This window comes from Hemiscyllium ocellatum, chromosome 9, assembly GCF_020745735.1.
Source record: "Hemiscyllium ocellatum isolate sHemOce1 chromosome 9, sHemOce1.pat.X.cur, whole genome shotgun sequence".
NCBI classification, from domain to species: domain Eukaryota; kingdom Metazoa; phylum Chordata; class Chondrichthyes; order Orectolobiformes; family Hemiscylliidae; genus Hemiscyllium; species Hemiscyllium ocellatum.
The window spans coordinates 91,883,564-91,910,298 of NC_083409.1; the positions used below are offsets into that span (position 1 = coordinate 91,883,564).

Genomic DNA, 26,735 nt, shown 5'->3' on the forward strand with positions numbered 1-26,735 from the left:
GGTTGTGATGAAGGGCAGAAGAAAAGTACAGAGAGCTTGATCCAATGGAAAGGTTTATCAGCAAATAAAAACAATACAAATTTTTGATAGTATGGACTCACTTCAGTTGTTGAACATTGGGAAAATGGGAAAGTAGAAGCCTATTGCTGGGTATGATTTGTAAAAGAATTGGGTGAATTGGAATGAAAAGAACACAGAAACCAAAAGAGAAAATGCTGGAAAATCTCAGCAGATCTGGCAGCATATTTAAGGAGAGAAAAGAGCTGACGTTTCGAGTCTAACTGACGTCAGCTCTTTTCTCTCCTTACAGATGCTGCCAGACTTGCTGAGATTTTCCAGCATTTTCTCTTTTGGTTTCAGATTCCAGCATCCACAGTAATTTGCTTTTAACAAAACACAGGCCGTCATTAAGGAGGTTTCTTGACCAAGCAATTCTGAACATTACAAAGAGCAGTCTGATGCTCATTGGGGTAAGGCAGACAAACCTTATTAGGGTAAATTTCCTTAGGCATTAACAGCCTTGATTACCTTGCACAAGTGCCCCTCATTGAAGTGTGAGCCATGGCAGATGCTCTGTCAGGAGGAAAGATGGCATCAAATCCAAACCACTACTCACCAATAGTCACACATAAGGATTACCAGCAAGCGATCAAGTCCCAAGAATCCTGGCTGTTTTCCACACTCTAAACTGGAGCATTGAGGCAAACTGTAGTGCCCAAACTGTCACTCCTTAAAGATAGCTAACTACAGCCTGACCAGGGATAAAATCCTATGACTTTTCATTGTATACACAGCATTCTCACAGCAAAACATCCCTGAGCTCTTGGGAAAGTTTACAATTACAGTAATTGTGAAAGACTCCCTGTGAATCATGTAAATTACTACTAATCATGAATAACCTTCAAGTTTTCTATTATCAGTGACTTTTTTATGGCTGCAGCTGTTTGATCTTCATTTAGAAATAAACAGTCTGGTTCATTTAGAGATACACTGATTTGTTTTCAAGGGCCAAAGCTCGCACTGATTTTCATCAACCTGAATAAATTTAAACTTATCAATGAATTGGAACATTTATGAATGTCTATCTTGGATTATCAACTGGGATGCCAAAATATGTGAATTGCTTCTTTTGCATTAGCTGACTATAAAAATATAAACTCTGCTCAATGATTCTGACAAGGCTTACTTTTATTTGAATGATTATAGTACTCATTTTGACGTGGTTAGAAAATAGCTTGATTCACTTTCAATAGATGTCAATAGTTTTGTTTTTCCACTTTGAACTAAAACTGGCCCATACTCCTGTCCTTCTTAATTGCAGCTGGAGACTTTGATGTAAGTTCAGCAATCTCCAGCCCTAGCCAGAAGATCAGTCTTTTTCATTGCTCCCTTTTTCATTTTGACATATAGATGCACAGTAAATTTATGTACTCTGTCAGGGTTCTGAAGTTGCCAAACTTAAGGTCATACTAACGACAAACATGAAAGTATATACATACCTCACAATGGAAGCTAGTCCAAAACTATTATGCTTTAAAACATGAAGGAGTATCTATTCAAAATGTTTTTTGAATTAATCCTACAACTCAATTTATAATGGAAACTTAATGCAATCACAATTCATTGGAGGCTGAGCAATGCTGCTGAAATTCAAAACAAAAATGTATAAACTGCAGTAAAATGGAATAGTGCAACTGAGGAAAAAACTGTTTTTCATTTTTCCCCAAGCAGCTTATGGCCAATGAGGTGCATCAACTATCCTGCTAACCCTCGCACTTTACAAACTTTAATCCACACACATATATACACACACTCTCAAAAGACACTGATAAACTCCCCAGCTCCCCATCCACATGCACACATACACATATAAATTTGCAGGATGAATTTGCACTTGCAGAATTACATTTTATTTTGCTCAAAAACTGCATGAATCCATGAAACATTCTATAAATCCATTTTTTAGATTAGAATCAGTCTGACCATTGTGGCACAGACAGCCTCACACAGGGAAGCTCACACCTTTAATACATTATCTGGGGCAACATGACACCAATTGTTAAATGATTTGAAGATGCCGGTGTTGGACTGGGGTGTACAAATTCCTGATGAAGGGCTCTGGCCCGAAACGTCGAATTTCCTGTTCCTTGGATGCTGCCTAACCTGCTGTGCTTTAACCAGCAACACATTTTCAGCTGGGGTGTACAAAATCACACAACACCAGGTTATAGTCCAACGGGTTTAATTGGAAGCACACTAGCTTTCGGAGCAACGCTCCTTCACCAGGTGATAGTTAAAGTTCACTTGAGAATGTAACTTTTAAAAAAATGTTTGCAATTTACATATGAAAGAATTGAAACCAACGTAGTCATTCTAAAAGTTGAGAAAATTAACAAACAATCCACGTCTTTTTCAATATATAATTTCAGTTACATCACTTTTGCTATAGATTCTGTGTCTTACAATCTTATTCTCCACAACCACCTGATGAAGGAGCAGTGCTCCGAAAGCTAGTGCTTCCAAATAAACCTGTTGGACTATAACCTGGTGTTGTGTGATTTTTAATTTTGTACACTCTAGTCCAACACTGGCATCCCCAAATCAATTTTAACTCTTCAAATTTCCTGATCATGTCCTGTCCGGGAGCAAATCTTCCTCCACTCTCTTCAGTCCCGACCGATCCACGTTTGCTCCCAATTCTCTAATGATTCAATTCTCATTTTTGTGACAAATTCACTCTTTGCCTTTCCCGTCCATGGCACTGGTACCTTAACCAACTCTACAACTCCTGCAAAATTCCACATTCCTGCTACTTATGCCATTTTTTCCCTCTTGTCGGTCTTCTTTCACCATCATTGACACCACTGTGTCCATAGCCAATGGGGCCCTACGCTGAAAATCTAGGGGTTTATATGCTTTGTTTGGTAACAGGAGTATTTAAGCACTGAATCTTACCAGCCAGCAAAAGAACTAATTACAAAATGTCCTTATTACCAGTTCTGGGGGCCATATAAAAGATTAATGAGTTAGCTGATTCAATGATTGGGATTTTGTAACTAATTTGATGTGAGTGGGCATTTCTCTTGATTAATGTGGTTGGTTTAATTTTCAGGTGCAGTAAATTTAATTTAATCAAAAACATGATGATTTGTTATGAAACTCCTACCTCATGAGACAAAAGAAAATATTATCGGTAATAATAGACAGAGATAAAGGTGAAAATAATAATAGAATAGGAAAAGAATCGCAATGGGGGTAAAGAAAAGAGGGAATATTGAAAGTAATTTGATAAATTTTGCATGCATTGTTCATTTTCTTAAATATTTGGTTTATATTAAGATGTTAATACAACTATTGGTTTTCTTTCACTAGCTTTTACAAGCAATGTTTGAGGTATTTTGTGGCATTCAAACAGTTAACTGCTTTACCTCATTAAGTCTCACTGCTGGTGATGGCTAGGTCTTGGCAAAACTGATTTGTAAGACAGGTTTCCTGATTTTGAGTCAAGAACCATGCAGGAGGGGAGCGAAGTATGCAATTGATGGGTTTTTTTGTCATAAGTAGTTTCTGTCCACCGTTTGGTAAAGCTAATTGTGTTTTAAGTGCAGTCTCAATCTGACAGAAGAAATGTTAAAAACTCATTTGAACTTCCATGAAATAACAAATGGGTGTGTAAACGATTTGCGTTGTAAAGAGGAGGTGGCTGGAGCCAGCAAACGGGAAATTCTGAAACTGACATAAAGTGTCAAAAGAATCGCAGATCTAAGTGGGAAGGGACTGGACAAGGGAGAACAAACTGAGTCGATGTAGGAAGAGATGAGTTCCGTGGGACAGGAGCAGGCAGAAACCCAATGGATCTGCCCAGCCAGTCCTGTTGTGGATTTTGGGAAGAAAGGGGAAATGAGCTGTATAGGGCTGGCTGGGTCTATGGGCTTGGAGACAGTGGGAGGAGGAGATCACCAGATGAAATATGGCTAGTGACCACTGTGGAGGAGGTAGCTTGGTGCTCTATGATGGGGTCAGCGTTTGACCATTTACCCCCCCTCATCAATTAAGGGTAGGGAATGTTTGGGTGGGGTCATTGATATTGAAGTAACAAAGTCATAGCATGCAGGTTAACTATCCAGAGTTTTTGCAGTCTTTTTGAATACTGGACCATTGGCTCGGAATGATATAGGGAGATATTTTTTAATACTGGTAGGCCTTTGGAAAAAAATCCAAGCATCTTTGGCAGACCGACTCTTTTCAATTCACAGTCATGACACAGGAAGAAACATCAATTTTACAGCAACATCACAAGTTCCTGAGTAAATTTCCATATGAATGGTCACCTTGGCTCGTTGTTATCACCCATCTCTGTAATAAGTGGTTATGGGCTGAAGCTGTCTTTCAGAATACAACCATTTATTCTGAGAGCATTTCTCAAAGTGGTACTGTGTTTTTTTTTTGGAAGTTGTGAGCTCAATATCAATGAGTCTACCCCAAACATTCCCTACCCAGAATTGATGAAAGAGGTTAAATGATCAAACGCTGACCCCACCACAGACATCAAGCTACCTCCTCCACGATGGTCACTATCCATATTTCATCTGGTGGTCTCCGCCTCCCACTGTCTCCAAAGCCCATAGGCCGCCAGTCCCACACAGCTCATTTCTACCTTCTTCCCAAAATCCACAAACAGGACTGGCTGGGCAGATCCATTGGGTTTCTGCCTGCTCTTGTCCCGCGGAACTCATCTCTTCCTACATTGACTCAGTTTGTTCTCCCCTTGTCCAGTCGCCTCCCACTTAGATCTGCGATTTTTTTGACACTTTATGTCAGTTTCAGACTTTCCAGTTTGCTGGTTCCAGCCGCCTGCTCTTTACAACGCAATCCCTTTACACACCCATTCCCCTTCAGGATGGTCTCAGGGCTCTCTGTTTCTTCCTGTGAAAAAGGTCTGACCCAGTCCCATCCACCATCAGCCTCCTCACCTGGCTGAGCTCACCTTCACTCTAAACAACTTTTCTTTTAACTCAGAAACAAAAACAGAAATTGCTAGTACAGCTCAGCAGGTCTGGCAGCACATGTGAAGAGAAGTCAGAGTTAATGTTTTGGGTCCAGTGATGCTTCCCTCTCACTTTCTTCAGATCAAAGGGATGACCACGGGTATCAGCCTGGGCCCTAGCTATGCCTATCTCGTGTGGGAATTGTGAAACATTCCGTATTCCAGTCCTATTCTGGCCACCACCCACAAATCTTTCTCCGATAATATCAATGATATCATCATTGCTGCTTCCCTCTGTTTGGAAATGGAAAAGTTTATCTATTTCATTTCCAAGTTCAACCCCACTTTCAACTACACCTGGCCCGTCTCTGACTCCTCCCCTCACTTCCTTGACATTTCTGTTTCCATTTCTGGGGATAGGCAGGCCACAAATGTCCACAACAAACCCAGTGACTCGCACAGTTACCTTGACTAAACACCCTGTGGGCAGCACAGTGGCACAGTGGTTAGCACTGCTGCCTCACAGTGCCAGAGACCCGGGTTCAATTCCCGACTCAGGCGACTGACTGCGTGGAGTTTGCACATTCTCCCTGTGTCTGCGTGGGTTTCCTCCGGGTGCTCCGGTTTCCTCCCACAGTCCAAAAATGTGCAGATTAGTTGAATTGACCACGTTAAAATTGCCCATAGTGTGTTAGGTGAAGAGGTAAATGTAGGGGAATGGGTCTGGGTGGGTTGTGCTTCGGCGGGTTGGTGTGGACTTGTTGGGCCGAAGAGCCTGTTTCCACACTGTAAGTAATCTAATCGAGTCTAATCCTCACACCCTGTTTCCTATAAAGGCTCTATTCCATCTCCGTTGTCTCTGTTCTGATAATGCCAACTTTGACAGTGACCCCCAAAATGTCCACCTTCTTCCTCAAACCAGGATTTCCCAGCACTGTAGTTGACAGGGTTCTCAGCTGGGTCTGACCCATTTCCTGCACGTCGCCCCTTGTCCTCTCTCTTCCGTCCCACAACAACGATAGGGGCCCCCATGCCCTCACCTGTCACTCAAAAGCACTCACATCCAGAGGATGATTAGCTGCCATTTCTACCACATCCAGGGAGGTGCCACCACCAGACATATTCCCCAGCACAGTGGCTCAGTAGTTAGCACTGGTGCCTCACAACACCAGGGACCTGGATTTGATTCCTGCCTCGGGCGACTGTCTGTGTGGAGTTTACACATTCTACCCTTGTCTGCGTGGGTTTCCTCCAGTGCTCTGCTTCCTCCCATAATCCAAAGATGTGCAGGTTTGGTGAATTAGCCATGCTAAAATTGCCCATAGTATTCAGGATAGTGTAGGTTAGGTGAATTAGTTAGGAGTAAATGTAGATTAATAAGGTAGGGGAATGGGTCTAGGTGTGGACTTGTAGGGCCAAATGGCCTGTTTCCACACTGCAGGGCTTCCATAATTCTATGAATTCCCTCCCCTCGTCAGCCTTCCACAAGGGCCATTCCATCCCGGACATCCTGGACCACTCCTTCACTCTCAAGATCCACGCTTCCAGCTCCAGACATTTTCACCTACAACCTCAGAAGTTGTAACACCTGCCCACTTACTTCCACCTTCCACGGTACCCAAGGGTCTAAATATATCTTCCAGGTAAAGCAGCGTTTTACCTGCACGTCTCACAATCTGGTTTACTGCATTCGCTGCAGACAATGTGGTCTCCTCTACATTGGGGAAACAAAGTGTAGACTGGGTGACCGCTTCGCAAAATATCTTCATTCTATCTGCAAAAAAAGACCTAAAGTTTGCAGTTGCCTGCCACTTCCAACACATCGAGGAGAAAGTGAGGTCTGCAGATGCTGGAGTATCAGAGCTGGAAATGTGTTGCTGGAAAAGCGCAGCAGGTCAATTCCTTTGACCTGCTGCGCTTTTCCAGCAACACATTTTCACTTCCAACACATCACCTTGTTCCCTGTCTCAGGCTTGCTGCATTGTTCCAGCAAGCTCAGTGCAAGCTGGAAGAACAGGACATCATTTCCCACTTGGAAACTCGACAGCCTTCTGGACCCTGTCGAGTTCAACAATCTTAGGGCATCAGGGATATTCTCCCATGTCCTTACTCCAAATCCCACACAGCAGGCCTTGTTACCACATGGAGAAAGTGAGGACTGCAGATGCTGGAGATCAGAGCTGAAAATGTGTTGCTGGAAAAGTGCAGCAGGTCAGGCAGCATCCAAGGAGCAGGAGTTTTTTTTTTAGCATCCAAGGAGCAGCAGTTTTTCCTGAAGAAGGGCTCATGCCCAAAACGTCAATTCTCCTGTTCCTTGCACTTTTCCAGCAACGCATTTTCAGCTTGTTATCACATGGTCTGCTACTACACACAACCCATTGTTAGCTGCTAATAATCCCCATTAGCAGCTATTCATCCTCCTAGCCTGGTCATTATCTACTCCTTTATCTATCCAACTGTTTTCTCTCTCTTTGAGCTCTATCTCGACCTATCCTTTACTCCTTATCCCCCTCTCCTGAGCCCAACTTCTGCATAAAAAAGCTATTTTGCCTTGATACCTTCAATTCTGAGGAAGGGTTAACAGATCCAAAACATTAATGCTGATTTGTGTCCACGGATGCTGCCAGACCTGCTGAGCTATCCAGCAATTTCTATTTTTGTGCAAAACATGACTGAACCCAAGCAATTGCACCTTTTAGTGTTTTTCCAGGGGCTTTGTGGCATCTTTCCATGAGAGATGGGATGGTTTATGAACATAGTTATATCAAGCTACCACAGTATTATAGGAAATCTATTTAAAATGCACTGCCACGCGCCACATTACCAAAAGGATGTGGAGGCTTTGGAGAGGGTGCAGAGAAGGTTTACGAGGATGTTGCCTGGTATGGAAGGTGCTAGCTATGAAGATAGGTTGAGTAGGTTAGGTTTATTTTCACTAGAAAAAAGGAGATTGAGGGGGGACCTGATTGAGGTTTACAAAATCATGAAGGGTATAGACAGGGTGGATAGAGACAAGATTTTGCCCCAGGGTGAAGGATTCAATAATGAGAGGTCATGCTTTCAAGGTGAGAGGTGGAAAATTTAAGAGGGATACACGCGATAAGTACTTCACACAGAGGGTGGTGAGCGTTTGGAACGCGTTGCCAGCAGAGGTGGCAGAGGCAGGCACGGTAGAGTCATTTAGGATGCGCCTGGACAGATGGATGAGCAGGTGGGGAACAGAGGGACACGGATGCTTAGGAATTGACCGATATTTTAGATAGTATATTTGGATCGGCCCAGGCTAGGAAGGCTGAAGGGCCTGTTCTGCGCTGTAAATTTTCTTTGTTCTTCTTTGCTGCTGGTCTCTTCGGGGTCAGGAAATTGGGCAAGAAATGGGAGGCAGGAGCAGTTTGCTCCATGAAGTAAATTCCTTTTTCTCTGCTCCTTGTGGATCAGAAAAAGCAGTGCAGTACACCAACATTGTCATCAACACTGTCTAACCGTGGGCCTTAAAGGAAGCCTTCAGCCATGACTGCTGCTAATCTATTCTCAGCCCTTTGCTGATCTCCTCTCTTTCCAGGACTCATATGTTTTCTCTATCCCTCACGGCAACACTGCAGTGCTCTCTTTTCTCCAATCCCACAAGCCAAAGTCTCTGAACAGCTCTCCTCTTGAGCAGAACCTGGGATCATCCAGAAGAGACCATGATAATAGTCTCCTGGATCTGATCCTCCACTCTGGCCACTAAACATGCTGTCTAAGTGGCAGGTGGGAAAGGCATCTAAAAAATTACAATGAGGAACTTCAGTATCCTCAGAAGATCACAAGATATGGGAACAGAAGTAGGCCATTTGGCCCATCGAATTTGCTTCGTCATTCAATAAGATCATGCCTGATCTCATAATCCTTAACTCCACTTTCCTGCCTTTTCCCTAAATTCTTTTCCTTTATGATTACAAATCTGTATCACAGCCTTGAACATATTGACTGACCCAACTTCGACAACCCTTTGCAATAAGGAATTCCACTGATTCTCATACAAGAAAATACACTTCAGCTCTGTCTTAAATAGGCAACTCCTTAAAGTTGGTGAGAAGATTTGCAGCTCGGGTGCTCGGTGTTGTGGTTCTGTTCGCCGAGCTGGGAAGTTGTGTTGCAGACGTTTCATCCCCTGTCTAGGTGACATCCTCAGTGCTTGGGAGCCTCCTGTGAAGCGCTTCTGTGATGTTTCCTCCAGCATTTATAGTGGTTTGAATCTGCCGCTTCCGGTTGTCAGTTCAAGCTGTCCGTTGCAGTGGTTGGTATATTGGGTCCAGGTTGATGTGCTTATTGATTGAATCTGTGGATGAGTGCCATGCCTCTAGGAATTCCCTGACTGTTCTCTGTTTGGCTTGTCCTATAATAGTAGTGTTGTCCCAGTCGAATTCATGTTGCTTGTCATCTGCGTGTGTGGCTACTAAGGATAGCTGGTCGTGTCGTTTCGTGGCTAGTTAGTGTTCATGGATGCGGATCGTTAGCTGTCTTCCTGTTTGTCCTATGTACTGTTTTGTGCAGTCCTTGCATGGGATGTAGTGTAGTGTACAAAATCCCATGCAAGGACTGCACAAAACACTACATAGGACAAACAGGAAGACAGCTAACGATCCGCATCCATGAACATCAACTAGCCACGAAACGACACGACCAGCTATCCCTAGTAGCCACACATGCAGATGACAAGCAACATGAACTCGACTGGGACAACACTACTATTATAGGACAAGCCAAACAGAGAACAGCCAGGGAATTCCTAGAGGCATGGCACTCATCCACAGACTTAATCAATAAGTACATTGACCTGGACCCAATATACCGACCACTGCAACGGACAGCTGGAACTGACAACCGGAAGCGACAGATCCAAACCACTACAAATGGCGGAGGAAAGATCACAGAAACGCTTCACAGGAGGCTCCCAAGTGCTGAGGATGTCACCTAGACAGGGGATGAAACGTCTGTAACACAAATTCCCAGTTGGGAGAACAGAACCACAACAGGCAACTCGTTAATCTGAGATTACACACTAAGGTCTAGTCTAGGGAAAACAACTAGTCTGCAAATACCATGTCAAGACCCCTAAGAATCTTGTACATTTCAATACGTTCTCTACTCATTCTCCTAAACTGCAATAAGTACAAGGCTAACCTACTCAAACCTCTCCTCATACGAAAATCCCTCCAAACACAGGATCAATCTTGTGAACCTTAACTAGACAGCCTCTAAAGCTGGAATCACTTTTCTTAGATAAGTGGACAAAAACTGTTAATAGCATTCCTACAGTGATCGGACAATTGCAGAATTTTAGATAGACCTCCCTATTTTTACACTCCATTCCCTTTGAAATGAAGGCCACCATTTGCCTCCTCTTTTACCCACTGAACGTAGAAGCTGGTTTTTTTGGCAAGTCGTTCTCTAGGACCTCCCAGATCTCTTTGTGCTGCAGGTTTTTCATGACCCAGTGCCTTCATACATTTCTTGACGTCAGGCGAAGTGAACAAAAGTTAGCTGAAGACGGACTTCCATGAGGCTGAGGACTTCTAGAGGGGTTGGTGTTAACAGCTGCTATGTTGTGAATGGTGTTGAGTTTCTTGGATGTTAAGGATGCACCCAGCCAAGAAAGGGAAAGAGTACACCTGTCATTATAAAATACATTTCACAACGCCAAAGTCCTGAGATGGCCAAACAAAACTACCAAACAACTGTGATAGTTTCTAAGAACACAAATGTTTAATAGGAATTTAGTAGGAATCATTGAGTGCCTACAGTGTGGAAGTAGGCCTTTCAGCCACACTGACCCTCCAAACAGCATCTAACATAGACCCACCTCCCTGTCCTATCCCTGTAACCTTGCTTTTCCCATGGCCAATCGACCTAACTGTATATCCCTGGATATGATGGGCAATGTAACATAACCAATCCATTCTAACCTGCACATCCCTGGATACTATGGGCAATTTATCATGGCCAATCCACTCTAGCTTGCACATCCCTGGATACTATGGGCAATTTATCATGGCCAATCCACCTAACTTACATATCTTTGGACTTTGGGAGGAAACCGAAGCACCCGGAGGAAACCCATGCAGGCACAAGGAGACAGTCGCCCAGGCTGGGTGCCTGGTGCTGTGAGACATCAGTGCTAAGTACTAAGCCACTGTGCCACCCAAATTAGCATTTGTAAATCTACTAATAGGATTACTTGGGTTTAATCTGCTATCAATGAACAACAGCATATTATTTCAGACAAGAATTTGCCTCTTGCTTACAACATGGTATCCAGCAAGAGTTTCTTGTTGCTCTTATGAATGCAGTAGAGTCAAACATAAAACATTTGCTGGTTGTGATTAGCTGGTGTAATTCAGTTTCATCAGCGTCACAGTAAAACAGCAGATTTAATCATATAGATTAATTTAATATTGCATTTCAAGATTCTCTACAATTCATAAAATCCTGTGTCATAGAGTCATAGAGGTGTACAGCATGGAAACAAACCCTTCGGTCCAACCGTCCATGCCGACCAGATATCCCAACCCAATCTAGTCCCATCTGTCAGCACCTGGCCCATATCCCTCCAAACCCTTCCTATTCATATACCCATTCAGATGCCTTTTAAATGTTGCAATTGTACTAGCTTCACCACTTCCTCTGGCAGGTCATTCCATACACGTACCACACTGTGTGAAAAGGTTGCCCCTTAGGTCTCTTTTATATTTTTCCCCTCTCACCCTAAACCTATGCCCTCTAGTTCTAGATTCCCCCACCCAGGGTAAAGACTTTGTCCATTTATTCTATCCCTCACGATTTTATAAACCTCTATAAGGTCACCCCTCATCCTCCGACGCTCCAAGGAAAACAACCTAGTCAACTTTTCCCTATTGCTCAAATCCTCCAACCCTGGCAACATCTTTGTAAATCTTTTCTGAACCCTTTCAAGTTTCACATCTTTCCCATAGGAAGGAGATCAGAATTGCACACAATATTCCAACAGTGGCCTAACCAATGTCCTGTATAGCTGCAACATGACCTCCCAACGCCTGACTCATTACTCTGACCAATAAAGGAAAGCATACCAAACGCCTTCTTCATTATCCTATCTACCAGTGACTCCACTTTCAAGGAGCTGTGAACCTGCACTCCAAGGTTTCTTTGTTCAGCAACACTCCCTAGGACCTTACCATTAAGTGTATAAGTCCTGCTAAGATTTGCTTTCCCAAAATGCAACACCTCACATTTATCTAAATTAAACTCCTTCTGCCATTTCTTAGCCAATTGGCCCATCTGATCAAGATGCCATTGTAATCTGAGGTAACCTTCTTCACTGTCCACTACACCTCCAATTTTGGTGTAATCTGCAAACTTACTAACTATACCTCTTATGCTCACATCCAAAACATTCATAAAAATGATGAGAAGTAGTGGATCGAGCACCAATCCTTACGGCACTCCACTGGTCACAGGCCTCCAGTCTGAAAAGCAACCCTCCACCACTACCCTCTGTCTTCTATGTTTGAGCCAGTTCTGCATCCACATGGTTAGTTCTCTCTTGTATTCCATGAGAACTAAACTTGCTAACCAGTCTCCCATGGGGAACCTTGTCAAACAGCTTACTGAAGTCCATCTAGATCACATCTACTGCTCTACCCTCATCAATCCTTTTTTGTTACTTCTTCAAAAAATTCAATCAAATTTGTGAGACATGATTTCCCATGCATAAGGCCACATTGACTATGCCTAACCAGTCCTTGCCTTTCCAAATACATATCAGGCCTTACTCCTGATGAAGGACTTTTGCCCGAAACGTCGATTTTTCTGATCTTTGAGGAGCGCTATTCTCTTCCCAGTTACCCTTTTGTCCTTAATGTATTTGTAAAAACCCTTTGGATTCTCCCTACCTCTATTTGCCAAAGCTATCTCATGTCCCCTTTTTGCCCTCCTGATTTCTCTCTTAAGTGTACTCCTACTGCCTTTATACACTTTTAGGATTTACTCAATAGACAATAGGTGCAGGAGTAGGCCATTCTGCCCTTCGAGCCTGCACCACTATTCAATATGATCATGGCTGATCATCCTTAATCAGTATCCTGTTCCTGCCTTATCTCCATAACCCTTGATTCCACTATTCTTGAGAGCTCCATCCAACTCTTTCTTAAATGAATCCAGAAACTGGGCTTCCACTGCCCTCTGGGGCAGAGCATTCCACACAGCCACCACTCTCTGGGTGAAGAAGTTTCTCCTCATCTCTGTCCTAAATGGTCTACCCCGTATTTTTAAGCTGTGTCCTCTGGTTTGGCACTCACCCATCAGCGGAAACATGTTTCCTGCCTCCAGAGTGTCCAATCCTTTAATAATCTTATATGTCTCAATCAGATCCCCTCTCAGTCTTCTAAACTCAAGGGTATACAAGCTCCAGTCTTTCAGCGTAAGGTAGTCCCGCCATTCCAGGAACTGACCTCGTGAATCTACACTGCACTCCCTCAATAGCCAGAATGTCTTTCCTCAAATTTGGAGATCAGAACTGCACACAATACTCCAGGTATGGTCTCACCAGGGCCCTGTACAGCTGCAGAAGAACCACTTTGCTTCTGTACTCAATTCCTCTTGTTATGAAGGCCAGCATGCTATTAGCCTTCTTCACTACCTGCTGTACCTGCATGCTTACCTTCACTGACTGGTGTACAAGAACACCCAGATCTCTTTGTACTGTCCCTTTACCTATATTGATTCCATTTAGGTAGTAATCTATCTTCCTGTTCTTGCCACCAAAGTGGATAACCATACATTTATCCACATTAAACTGCATCTGACCGCTCACCTAACCTTTCCAGGTCACCCTGTAATCTCCTAATATCCTCCTCACATTTCACCCTGCCACTCAACTTCGTATCATCAGCAAATTTGCTAATGTTATTACTAATACCATCTTCTATATCATTAATATATATTGTAAAAAGCGGTGGTCCCAGCACTGGTCACTGCCTGCTATTCCGAAATGGAGCCATTTATCACTACTCTTTGTTTCCTGTCAGCCAACCAACTTTCAATCCAAGTTAGTACTTTGCCCCAATACCATGCGCCCTAATTTTGCTACTAATCTCCTATGTGGGAATTTATCAAAAGTTTTCTGAAAGTCCAGGTACACTACATCTACTGGATCTCCCTCGTCCATCTTCAGAGTTACATCCTCAAAAAATTCCAGAAGAGTCAAGCATGATTTCCCCTTCATAAATCCATGCTGACTCTGACCTATCCTGTTACTACTATCCAAATGTGTTGTAATTTCATCCTTTATAATAGAGTCCAGCATCTTTTCCACCACTGAAGTCAGACTAACTGGTCTATAATTTCCTGCTTTCTCTCTCCCTCCTTTCTTAAAAAGTGGCACATTAGCCACCCTCCAATCTGCAGGAACTGATCCTGAATCTATCAAACTCTGGAAAATAATCACCAACGCATCCACGATTTCTTGAGCCACCTCCTTCAGTACCCTGGGATGTAGACCATCAGGCCCCGGGGACTTATCAACCTTCAGACCCAACAGTCTCTCCAACACCAATTCCTGGCAAATATAAATTTCCTTAAGTTCAGGTCCTTCAGCCACTGTTACCTCAGGGAGATTGCTTGTGTCTTCCCCAGTGAACACAAATCTGAAGCATTGTTCCCTGTAATATATTCCCCTGTTTCTGTCTTCAAGGGCCCAATTTTAGTCTTAACCATTTTTTGCCTTTCAAAAGCTTTTGCTATCCTCATTTATATTTTTGGCCAGTTTACCTTCGTACCTCATTTTTGCTCTGCATATTTCCTTCTTAGTAATCCTCTGTTGTTCTTTAAAAGCTTCCCAGTCCTCCGTTTTCCCACTTATCTTTGCTATGTTATACTTTTTCTCTTTTAACTTTATATGTTTGTTAACTTCCCTCATCAGCCACGGCCACCCATGCCTCCTCCTAGGATCTTTCTTCCTTTTTAGAATGAACTGATCCTGCATCTTCTGCATTATACACAGAAAAACCTGCCATTGTTCCTCCACTGTCATCCCTGCAAAGGTACTGCACCATTGAACTTTGACCAGTTCCTCCCTCATAGCTCCATAGTTCCCTTTATTCAACTGAAATATTGTCACTTCCGATTGTACCCTCTCCCTCTCAAATTGCAGATTGAAGCTTATTGTATTATGGTCACTACTTCCCAATGGCTCCTTCACTTCGAGGTCCCTGATCAATTCTGGTTCGTTGCACAATACCAGATCCAGAATTGCCTTCTCCCTGGTCAGCTCCAGCACCAGCTGTTCTAAGAATCCAACTCTGAGGCACTCCACAAAGTCTCTTTCTTGAGGTTCAATACCATCCTGATTCTCCCAGTCTACCTGCATGTTGAAATCCCCCATAACAACTGTAGTAACATCTTTGTGACAGGCCAATTTCAGCTCCTGATTCAACTTACATCCGACATCCAGACTACTGTTTGGGGGCCTGTAGATAACTCCCAAGAGGGTCTTTTTACCCTTAGAATTTCTCAGCTCTATCCATATTGACTCTACATCCTGATTCTAGGTTCCCCCGCACAAGGGACTGAATATCATCCCTTACCAAAATGGTCACCCCACCCCCCTCTGCCCATCAGTCTGTCCTTACGATAGCACGTGTAGCCTTGAATATTCATTTCCCAGGCCCTGTCAATCTATCCTGTCTTTACCTGACATATGCTTCTCTCTTTTTCTTAACCAAAACCTCAATTTCTTTAGTCATCCAGCATTCCCTATACCTACCAGCCTTTCCTTTCACCCTAACAGGAATGTTTTCTCTGGATTCTTGTTATCTCATTTCCGAAAGCTGACCATTTTCCAGCTGTCCTTTTATCTGCGAACATCTGTGCCCTATCAGCTTTTGAAAGTTCTTGCCTAATACCGTCAAGATTGGCCTTTCTCCAATTTAGAACATCAACTTTTAGATCTGGTCTATCCTTTTCCGTCGCTATTTTAAAACTAATAGAATTATGGTCGCTGGCCCAAAGTACTCCCCTATTGACACCTCAGTCACCTGCCCTGCCTTATTTCCCCAAGAGCAGGTCAAGTTTTGCACCTTCTCTAGTAGGTATATCCACATACTGAATTAGAAATTTTCTTGTACACACTTAACAAATTCTTCTCCATCAAAACCCTTAACACTATGGCAGTCCCGGTCTATGTTTGGAAAGTTAAAATCCCCTACCATAACCACCCCATTATTCTTACAAATAACTGAGACTTCCTTACAAATTTGTTTCTCAATTTGCTCCTCGGATGCTGCCTGACCTGCTGTGCTTTTCCAGTACCACACTCTCGACATGGTTTTGAAAGTTTAACAGTCACGTTTTTCTAAGCCAGTGGAAAAGGTAGGGCCTGTACTGAAGCATCATTTTCTCACTTGCCATCTTCTGGCAACACACAAGAAATTATTCACAGATGGCGAAGTAAATAAAGCAGCAATGATTGCAGCCACTAACCATTTATTCAGAGCCTCCAAGAAAAATGAAGAAAATGTAACGTGACTTGGTGTTTCCACAATAGCAATACAAGTGGGTTCCTGGTGTGAAGACAAAGGACTGGAAGAACTTTCTACTGCAACTTGATTAATCAATTGACTTGACTGACAATGTCTAGCTGATGGTTTTGTGCACATTGCTTTTAAGGACATAACAACTAAAGAGGATCTTCTCCCCCTTTTGGTCACTTAAGAGAACAAACAAGGGGTGAGGATACCTACAATAAATTTAAAAAGAATGTGTTTAAGAAAAACATTCCAATCAAGCAAGTATTTTCTGTCACTACTGATGGCATACCAACCATGATTGGTGCAAGTGTGGTCTTTGTGTTGTTTTGCAGAAATGATCTCATTTTCCTGTTTTTGTCAATTGCCGCTACATAACCCACAGAAACTTTATTCATTAAAGTTATGGACTTTTCTCATGGAATGAAAGCTTTTGTTAATATTGTAAATTGATTCAGCAAGAGCCCTTCCGCACCTTTTGTTTAAATCCTTACTCGACAAATTCTGCTTTGCCGATGGTGAGCTAATCCTCCATGCTGCTGGGAGATGGTTAAGTTGAGGGAAGATCCTGCAATGATTTTAAAATCTGATGCCTGATATCGTCACTTTTCTTAGTTCAGCGAATGAAGTGTGCAGTGAGCTGGCAGACACTGTGTGGTTGCTTGACCTCAGGTTTCTTAAAAAGTCTTAGCACAAAAAGTCTTAAAAAGTCTAAGTCTTAGTCTTAAAATTTCTTAGCACAATGATCACTGCTATGAATTTATTCAAATTAAAACTGGATCCTTGGTCCTCCCAACTGAAAAAAAAATCAACATGCTGCAACACTTCCTGAGTGTAGAGAAACTACTAGAAAGAAATCAAAGGCACTCAAAACGTTAGCTTGCTTTCTCACCATGGATGCTGCCTGATCTGCTGTGACCACCAGCAGATTTTGTTTTCAGCTGTAACATAATTTTCATTCTCCTCATTCCTATCTCATTGGATTTCCTTAAAAATTGCAAGCAGTAGGGCATGAAAAGGTATGAGGAAAGAATTACACAAAGAATATTCATTTTAATTTACATCACTCAGTTATCCCTCACAGAGATTCCATACTCATTGAGTTAGGGGGATTGAATCTAACTGACAGCAGTGAACCCTGCTGACCAAAGCATTTTCACAGAATCTCAATTGTCACAGCACAGAAAGAGGCCATTCGACCCATCATGCCTGCACTGGTTCTATTACCAAGTACCAATTTTCTACTTTTTTCTCATAAACATGTTTTCTATCCAACATCATTTCTATTCAAAATAATGCTCCCCTCTTGAATACTTCAAGATAACTTGCCTCCACTGCACTTCCAGGCAGTGTATGCCATACCCTAACTACTCACCGTGTGAAAGGGTTTTGTTGATGAATTTTAAATGGTAGGCACCAAGCTGATTTTCATCGACAGTTTTAATTCACTGCAAGCTAATTAAGGTTAGGAGTGAGGACAACCGAAATGGTACAAAACTACGTTTATCTCTCTCTCATCTTTAATATCTTCATAATATTTCATTACTTTTGAAATGCAGTCACTTCTTGTTTTGTCAACAAACATGGTGGTCATTGTCCCCATAGCAAAGTCACATTAACAGCAAATGAGATAAATAAACTGTTATTTTGTTTTTCCTTGGGTGGGCCAGGAATCATTGCTGGCTCAGCACTATGAGAACTCCCTGCTCCAATTTAAACAGCATTACTAGGCTGAAACTACATGGGGCACAGGATCTTTCACCCCATCACACCCTCCGGCTCAAAGGTTAGGGAAGGGCCCAAATGGAATACCAGCTAGCCCATAGCTATTTAATGGCAACTTAATCAGAAGTCTCATCTCAGAGAACAGCAAGCCAGTCAGAGGTTGAGTGAACTGTGTCAAATGCGGCTCAAGCAGGTGAGACATGGAAACCTCCAACATCCCAAGTGGCAAACTGACAGATTCCAGGGAGGGGAGTTTGAGAGTCAATGGGAGCAGGGAAATTCTTGTGGAAAACTTTCCAATGGCCTCAAGGGTGTTGTTAAGTAGCTCAGGAGAAAGTGAGGACAGCAGATGCTGGAGATCAGAGTTGAGAGTGTTGTGCTGGAAAAACACAGAAGGTCAGGCAACATCCAAGGAGCAGAGAATCAACATTTTGGGCATAAGCCCTTCATCACTAAGTAACTCACCCCACTATCCATCATTAGTCCATGCAATGCAACCTATCAGCACAACCCATGGTCTGGGCTTCAACCTGTGTTGGTTAAACCCTCTCAGTGAGGAATGGTCCTTAGGTGGACAACAGTTTCCCACTTCAAGGTTGCAACTGGTCCACTGGTAGACAAACAACACTGCAACACCTGGTGCGGTGAAAGGACAAGTGCTTGGCTGCCTGCTGAATTCACTTCCTTCCCCCATCTCAATCCTCTCCTTCACTCCACTAGTTTCTAGCCTTCAAATCCACTGCCATATCTTTGTATAAGAGTCAAAACGTGTGGTGCTGGAAAAGCACAGCCTGTCAGGCAGCATCCGAGGAGCAGGAGAGTCAACATTTTGAGCATCAGCTCTTCATCAGGAATGTTCCTGATGAAGGACTTATGCTCGAAATATCGCCTCTCCTGCTCCTCAGATGCTGCCTGACTGGCTGTGCTTTTCCAAAATCCATACCTTTTGACTTTGATCTTCAGCATCTGCAATCCTAATTTTCTCCTATATCTTTGTATAACTGCAGCCATGGAATATTGTGCATCTACCTGAACAAATAGTTATGACTTTAGTGATATTGGAGTTGAGAGCACTTCTAGATATATAGCACTTCTCCAATGCTAAACCAAAGCATCACCCAAATTATGCACTCAAGCAACAGAGTAGAGTTTGAAACAATAACCTTGTGACCCAGATGAAAACAACCATCAAGTCAAGCTGATAAAGTACAAGAGAATTTTCATAGTCAGCTCATTTCCAGGGCCGCTTCAAGTACAGATTCAGACATATGCCAGGATGTGAGGCCAGAAGATTTATGCAGCTGGAATTTATAGTGCCATGAAAATAACAGCATATGTTGTCCTACCATCATCATTGACAGAGTCATTCAGTTCCCATCGAGAATAAGAAAATAGTTTGCTGTCCCATCTGTAAAAAAAAGTTCAAAGTAAAATGGTCAATAGTAAGGAAAATATACTACAGTGTGAAAAGTACTACTGACGTGTTATCAATCAAATGTGCATGACTAGCAGTGACTAATTTCAACCCTGCCAGTTTTAGAACATAGAGAACATAGAAAAGTACAGCACAGAACAGGCCCTTCGACCTAAGATGTTGTGCTGAGGTTTAATCCTAATGTAAAATATAATCACTTAACCTGTGCAACCCTCAACTCACTGCTATCCATGTGCATGTCCAGCAGTCGTTTAAGCGTCCCTAATGACCACTTCCACCACCTCAGCTGGCAACGCATTCCATGCATTCTCAACTCTCTCCGTAAAGAACTTACCTCTGGCATCTCCTTTATATATTCCTCCTAATATCTTCAAGCTATGACCCCGCGTACCAGTCAATCCTGCCCTGGGGAAAAGTCTCAGGCTATTGACTTTCTATTCCACTCATTATCTTGTATACCTCGATCAGGTCTCCTCTCTTCCTCCTTCTCTCCAAAGAGAAAAATCCAAGCTTATACAACCTTTCTTCATTAGGCAAGCCCTCCAGTCCAGGCAGCATCCTGGTAAACTATCTTTGCACCCTCTCCAAAGCCTCAGTATCTTTCCTATAATAGGGCAACCAGAACTGGACACAATATTCCAAGTGTGGTCTCACCAGGACTTGTTGATCTGTAGCAAAACCTTGCGGCTCTTAAACTCAATCCCGCTGTTAACGAAAGCCGAAACACCATATGCTTTCTTAACAATTCTATCCACGTGGGTAGCAACTTTGAGGGATCTATGTACTTGCACACACAGATCCTTCTGTTCCTCCACACTGCCAAGAATCCTGTCTTTAATCCTATATTCACCATTTGAGTTCGACCTTTCAAAATGCATCACTTCGCATTTATCCAGGTTGAACTCCATCTGCCATTTCTCAGCCCAGCTCTGCATCCTGTCTATATCGCGCTGCAGCCTGCAGTAGCCCTCGATACTATCGACAGCACCTCCAACCTTTGTGTCATCTGCAAATTACTAACCCACCCCTCAACCTCCTCATCCAAGTCATTCATAAAAAACTATAAAGAGCAGAGGCCCAAGAACAGAGCCCTGCGGGACACCACTCAACACTGACCTCCCGGCAGAATATTTTCCATCTACAACCACTCTGCCTTCTGTCAGCCAGCCAATTCTGAATCCAGATAGCCAAATCTCCCTGTATCCCATAACCTCCTGTCTTTACGAACGAGCCTACCATGGGGAACCTTATCAAATGCCTTGCTAAAGTAAAGCATATAGTGCAGGAATATTTAACCACAATTTTAACCAAGTGTTTGGTGACAGGATAGGAAGCAAGAAGATTGGGAAAACACAAAACTTTTCCAGTTCCACCATGGTTTGCAATCATGAGCATGGGATCCTTGCCTGGATAGTTTCCAAATATAGCTCACTACCTAACAAGAGAGTATCTGTACTGGCGGAAAGTGAGCTGGAAGTATATGCCTTCCATCTCTACTAGGGACAATGGCCTGAGCAGTGGCTACTGATGTGACCACCATCAGGAATTTGCCTCATGGATCCTGCTGCCAGCCTAAGAGGTACTTTTGGACCAGGTGACAAGGAAATGAAGCCTCATGTCTTACAGTGGGTGCTGAACCCTGGTCATGTTTGATTGGCATTCGTGTGAATAAGCTTGCAGCCTATCAGCTGCCAAACCATACCAGGTTACTGAAGGGTTTGTATATTCCAGCAATCATATTCACACAGTCAACCCAGCCTTGCTGATCTTCTCAACCTTCCCCTCTCCCCAGCATACCTTCTATGTGAGCATACTGCCTTCTGCTCCTCTCTGGGAAGAGTACCTGTCTCTGTTCCACTGCTGGATGGAGGAGTAACTAAGGGTAGTGTCATTTAACTTTGGAGCTACCCTTCCTTGGAATCCAGTTAATTATATGCAGCATCCCTTGAAGTACCCATTCTAATGCCCTTTATGTATTCAGATTGCATTAAGCCTGCAGGCTAGTCTTTAAATATAGCAGCTTCCTTTGGATGGAACTTTCTGCTGTGATTTGCTAAAAAACAGGAAAAACCCAAATATGTCCCAACCCAAATTCCTTTATTTCTTAGAGTGTAGGGGAGTGAAGGGGTTTCATTTCTAAACATAGAAGATTTTGAGGGGACTAGATAGGATAAATGTTGGGAAGATATTTCCAATATTGGGGAATCATAAACCAGGTGACCAAATTACAGAATATGGGGACACTCATTTAAAATTGAGGGGCATAGGAATTTTTTCTCCCAGAGGATACTGAATGTCTGGAATTCTCATTCCAGAGAGCTGTAAAGTTTAGATCATTATAAGTATTTAAAGAGAAGGTAGATGGATTTTTGAAATATCATGGAGTTGAGGGCTATCATAGATGAAATGGAATCCTGGATGAGTGATGCTGGAAGAACACAGCAGTTCAGGCAGCATCCGAGGAGCAGTAAAATCGACGTTTCGGGCAAAAGCTCTTCATCAGGAATACAGGCAGAGAGCCTGAAGGGTGGAGAGATAAGTGAGAGGAGGGTGGGGGTGGGGAGAAAGTAGCATAGAGTACAATAGGTGAGTGGGGGAGGGGATGAAGGTGATAGGTCGGGGGGGGGGTGGAAGGGTGGAGTGGATAGGTGGAAAAGAAGATAAGCAGGTAGGACAAGTCATGGGGACAGTGCTGAACTGGAAGTTGGGAACTGCAGTGAGGTGGGGGACGGGGAAATGAGGAAAGTGTTGAAGCCCACATTGATGCCCTGGGGTTGAAGTGTTCCGAGGCTGAAGATGAGGCATTCTTACTCCAGGTGTCTGGTGGTGAGGGAGTGGCGGTGAAGGAGGCCCAAGACCTCCATGTCCTCGGCAGAGTGGGAGGGAGAGTTAAAATGTTGGGCCACAGGGCAGTGTGGTTGATTAGTGTGGGTGTCCCGGAGATGTTCCCTAAAGCGCTCTGCTAGGAGGCGCCAGTCTCCCCAATGTAGAGGAGACCGCATCGGGAGCAACAGATGCAATAAATGATATTGGTGGATGTGCAGGTAAACCTTTGATGGATGTGGAAGGCTCCTTTAGGGCCTTGGATGGAGGTGAGGGAGGAGGTGTGGGTGCAGGTTTTGCAATTCCTGCAGTGGCAGGGGCAGGTGCCAGGATGGGAGGGTGGGTTGAAGGAGGGGGGGTGTGGACCTGACCAGATAGTCACGGAGGGAATGGTCTTTGCGGAAGGCAGAAAGGGGTGGGGAGGGAAATATATCCCTGGTGATGGGGTCTGTTTGGAGGTGGCGGAAATGTTGGCGGATGATTCCATCTATCAAAGTTTTACCTGCACATCCACCAATATCATTTATTGCATCTGTTGCTCCTGATGCGGTCTCCCCTACATTGGAGAGACTGGATGCTTCCTAGCAGAGCGCTTTAGGGAACATCTCCGGGACACCCGTACCAATCAACCACACCGCCCCGTGGCCCAACATTTCAACTCTCCCTCCCACTCTGCCGAGGACATGGAGGTCCTGGGCCTCCTTCACTGCCACTCCCTCACCACCAGATGCCTGGAGGAAGAACGCCTCATGTTCAGCCTCGGAACACTTCAACCCCAGGGCATCAATGTGGACTTCAATACTTTCCTCATTTCCCCTTTCCCCACCTCACCGCAGTTCCCAACTTCCAGCTCAGCACTGTCCCCATGACTTGTCCTACCTGCCTATCTTCTTTTCCACCTATCCACTCCACCCTTCCCCCCCCCCGACCTATCCCCTTCATCCCCTCCCCCACTCACCTATTTTACTCTATGCTACTTTCTCCACACACCCACCCTCCTCTCACTTACCTCTCCACGCTTCAGGCTCACTGCCTGTATTCCTGATGAAGGGCTTTTGCCCGAAACGTCAATTTTACTGCTCCTCGGATGCTGCCTGAACTGCTGTGCTCTTCCATCACCACTAATCCAGAATCTGGTTTCCCAGCATCTGCAATCATTGTTTTTACCTACAAAGATGAAACGGAAGCAGAGTTAAGGCTTGGCACTGAGCAGCCATGATCTTGTCAAAGGGCAGAGGTGAGAGAGGTTAGCTGCTCCCCTCCTGCTCCTATTCCTCATGTCTCCCTGCTAATAGGAAAGATGTGGTAGAACTTGAAAGAGTTCACTCAAGGCTTACAAGGATGTTGCCAGGGTTGGATGATTTGAGCTATACAGAGAGGCTGAATAAGTTGAGGCTGCTTTCCCTGGTGCATTGGAGGCTGAAGGATGACCTTCTTGAGGTTTGCAAAATCATTAGGGGTATGGATAGGATGAATAGCCAGGGTAATGGAGTGCAAAGCTAGAGAGCAGAGGTTTAAGATAAGAGGGGAAAGATTTAGAAGGGTCCTAAAAGGTAGCATTTTCATGCAGAAGCTGGTGCTTGCATGGAATGAGCTGCCAATGGAGGCTGGTACAATTACAACATTTAAAAGGCATCTGATGGATTTGTGAATAGGAAGGGTTTAGAGGGATATTGGCCAAATGGTGGCAAATGGATCTAGGATAAGTTAGGATATCTGGTCAGTATGGACAAGTTGGACCGAAGGGTCTATTTCCATGCTGTCCATCTCTATGACTCTCTGACTACGACTCTGGTTATTCAATAAGTGGTTAAGGCCCATATGTTAGATTCTTTCCATAGGAAACTGGATGAATATGCGATAAAACATGGAACAGAAAGAAATGTTGAAAAGCTGACATAAAGAAGATAAAATGGAAGAAGATAAAATGGAAGAAGACGCAAAGACATAGACCAACCAGTTGGGTGAATGGTATTGTTGGATCCAAACAGTCCATGGACATTTACTTTCCAACAAATAGACAGTTCAAATCACATGTGTTCAATCACTGTGGTGTGTCCCAGCTAATCTTCATTGCGACATTTTAAGTTAAATTAACATTCAACAGAAAGAATCCAGTATATTACCAATCATTCTACATTTCCACAACATTTTACTTATTATTCCGTACAAGTCTGGCGTGATACAGTTATTACTTTTCGAGGGGGGCGTGTTTGTAAATATCCAAATACTTCTTGGATATAACAAGTCGGATTGGCACTTTGTCACCAATACCCTGAAGAACTTCTAAAGATGGAAGCGCACCCCTTATTTACAAATCAAACTGACTGCCGACAAACTGCGGTGAACCAGCATATCGCCAACACTGGAGACACAGGGCAGTGGATGCACTGTAGACTGAAAAACAAACTCTATCGCCATTATAAAGAGGTAGTTTATACTGTTTCAGGAATTTGTGAAATAAAGCTCAGCCAGCATACTGTGATTAAATGAACCTTATCTAAGTTCATAGAGCTTCCCCGGTTACAGTTCTCGCTTGGTTAGGGTTCAGCCTGGGTTTACTAAAAGGAGGGACCTCTACCTGTGATTCGTTGTTTTTCCGTTAGTTTGCTGCCGATTCGCCCTCATTGTTCCCTTTCCCCAGTTCCTAATTTTTTTTTGACGGATGTGGATACACTGCGGGCTTTTCCGTTTTGCAATGTTTCCTGTTGCCCTCCTGAACGGTGAATAAAAACAGAGAGTAACCAGGCAATCCAAGGTGTGGCTCTGCCCTTTCACCCTAACTGACGGTAGATACAAGCTCCAGGCATTTCCAGTTCTACCACTAGCAAGGAATAAAAAAAATTGCTCAGTTTTAGAAGCAAGTTCAGTATAGGTTTTTTCAAAACAAAGTGCACAAAATCATGTCAACTTGAGAGAACTTTCTGCACTTACAATATCTCATTGTATTCTACTACATTACCCACACTACGAAACACGAAAGGACACAGCTTCCGTACACAGAAGAGCATTAATAGTTGGCCGAGAATTGGATATTTTCTGAAGTGCTCCTCTATCTTTAGGTCAAAAAAACGTCTACAACTTTTGGGAAGGTGATAGCTCCATTATCGCTTGACTATCAGTCCAGAGACCTCCCCAGAGATCTGGGGTTGAATCCCTTCTTGACAGAAGATGAGGTTTGACTTCAATAAGTGTTTGGAACGAAGATGATCATGAAACTGTTGACGATTGTCGAAAAATCCCATCAGGCTCACCAATGCCCATTTCCGTTGTGGAAGAAAGCTGCTGTCCTTATCTAGTCTGGCTTTCATGTGACTCCACTCAACAATGTAGCTGATTCAGGGGGCCCATGCAGTCATTTGGGCTCTGCTGAAGCCTCAGCTCAATATATGAGTGAGAAATGCACAGATCTGTATGTAATAAAGAAAATCCTGAGCTGTGTATGTAAATGTGGAAATATGTATGGCATTACCTAATGTACACTGTATCAAATTATTTTATGAATATTTTATGAATAAAGTATATTTTTGAAATAAAAAAATGTAGCTGATTCTCAACTGCCCCCTGGGCAATTAGGGATGGTCAGTAAAGGCTAGCTTAATGAGTGGTGCCCACATCCCACCAATAAATAAAAGAAGAGCCATATCAGCCGATAATGGCAGGAATGGCAAATGGCATCATGTGCTTTAGTGAGGGTAAGACTGACTGAGGAATTTATTAAATAATGAGAATCAGGAATCCATTTGGATTTAGGTTTGAGATTTAGATTTAGATTTTATTATCATTTGCATTCAAGTACAGCGTACAAGAGTACAGTGAAATGTGTACAATGGTGCCAGACAATGACGCCATCTTAGGTACACAGTAAATAGGTACAAAATCTTAGTTGCAGCAGTAGAAAAATAAAGAAATACGTTAATACATTTCATCACTACAGTTTTATTAGTACAAAAGTAGAAAAATAAATAAAGTTAAAAAGTCAAACTGAGTCAAGTTTGACTTAAATTAATACAGAAAGAGAAATGGAGAACAGGAAACAAAGAGTGGATTTGCAAAGAAGCAAACAGCATGGAGTAGTAAACAGAAAGGAAAAGTGAAATGTTTAAAGTTTAGAGTTACCTAAGAATAATTTAAAATTGGATGAGCAAGAATTTATGGTTTCAGTTGTCCCCCTTGAGTCTCTGAGGTTGAATGATATTGCAGGAACTTAAATTCCATCATT

The 26,735-nt window shown here is 43.2% G+C and overlaps 1 protein-coding gene across 1 annotated transcript in view; it reads right to left on the reverse strand.

Annotated features, from left to right (window-relative positions):
• Positions 1–26,735, reverse strand: part of LOC132818538 (uncharacterized) — a 55,862-nt gene that overhangs the window by 1,040 nt on the left and 28,087 nt on the right. Inside the window, exons 2-3 of the mRNA XM_060829597.1 lie at positions 25,095–25,229; positions 19,602–19,663 (exon numbers count right to left, since the gene is read on the reverse strand). Coding sequence (XP_060685580.1) covers positions 19,602–19,663; positions 25,095–25,229 — 197 coding nt within the window. The remainder of the gene's footprint in view (positions 1–19,601; positions 19,664–25,094; positions 25,230–26,735) is intronic.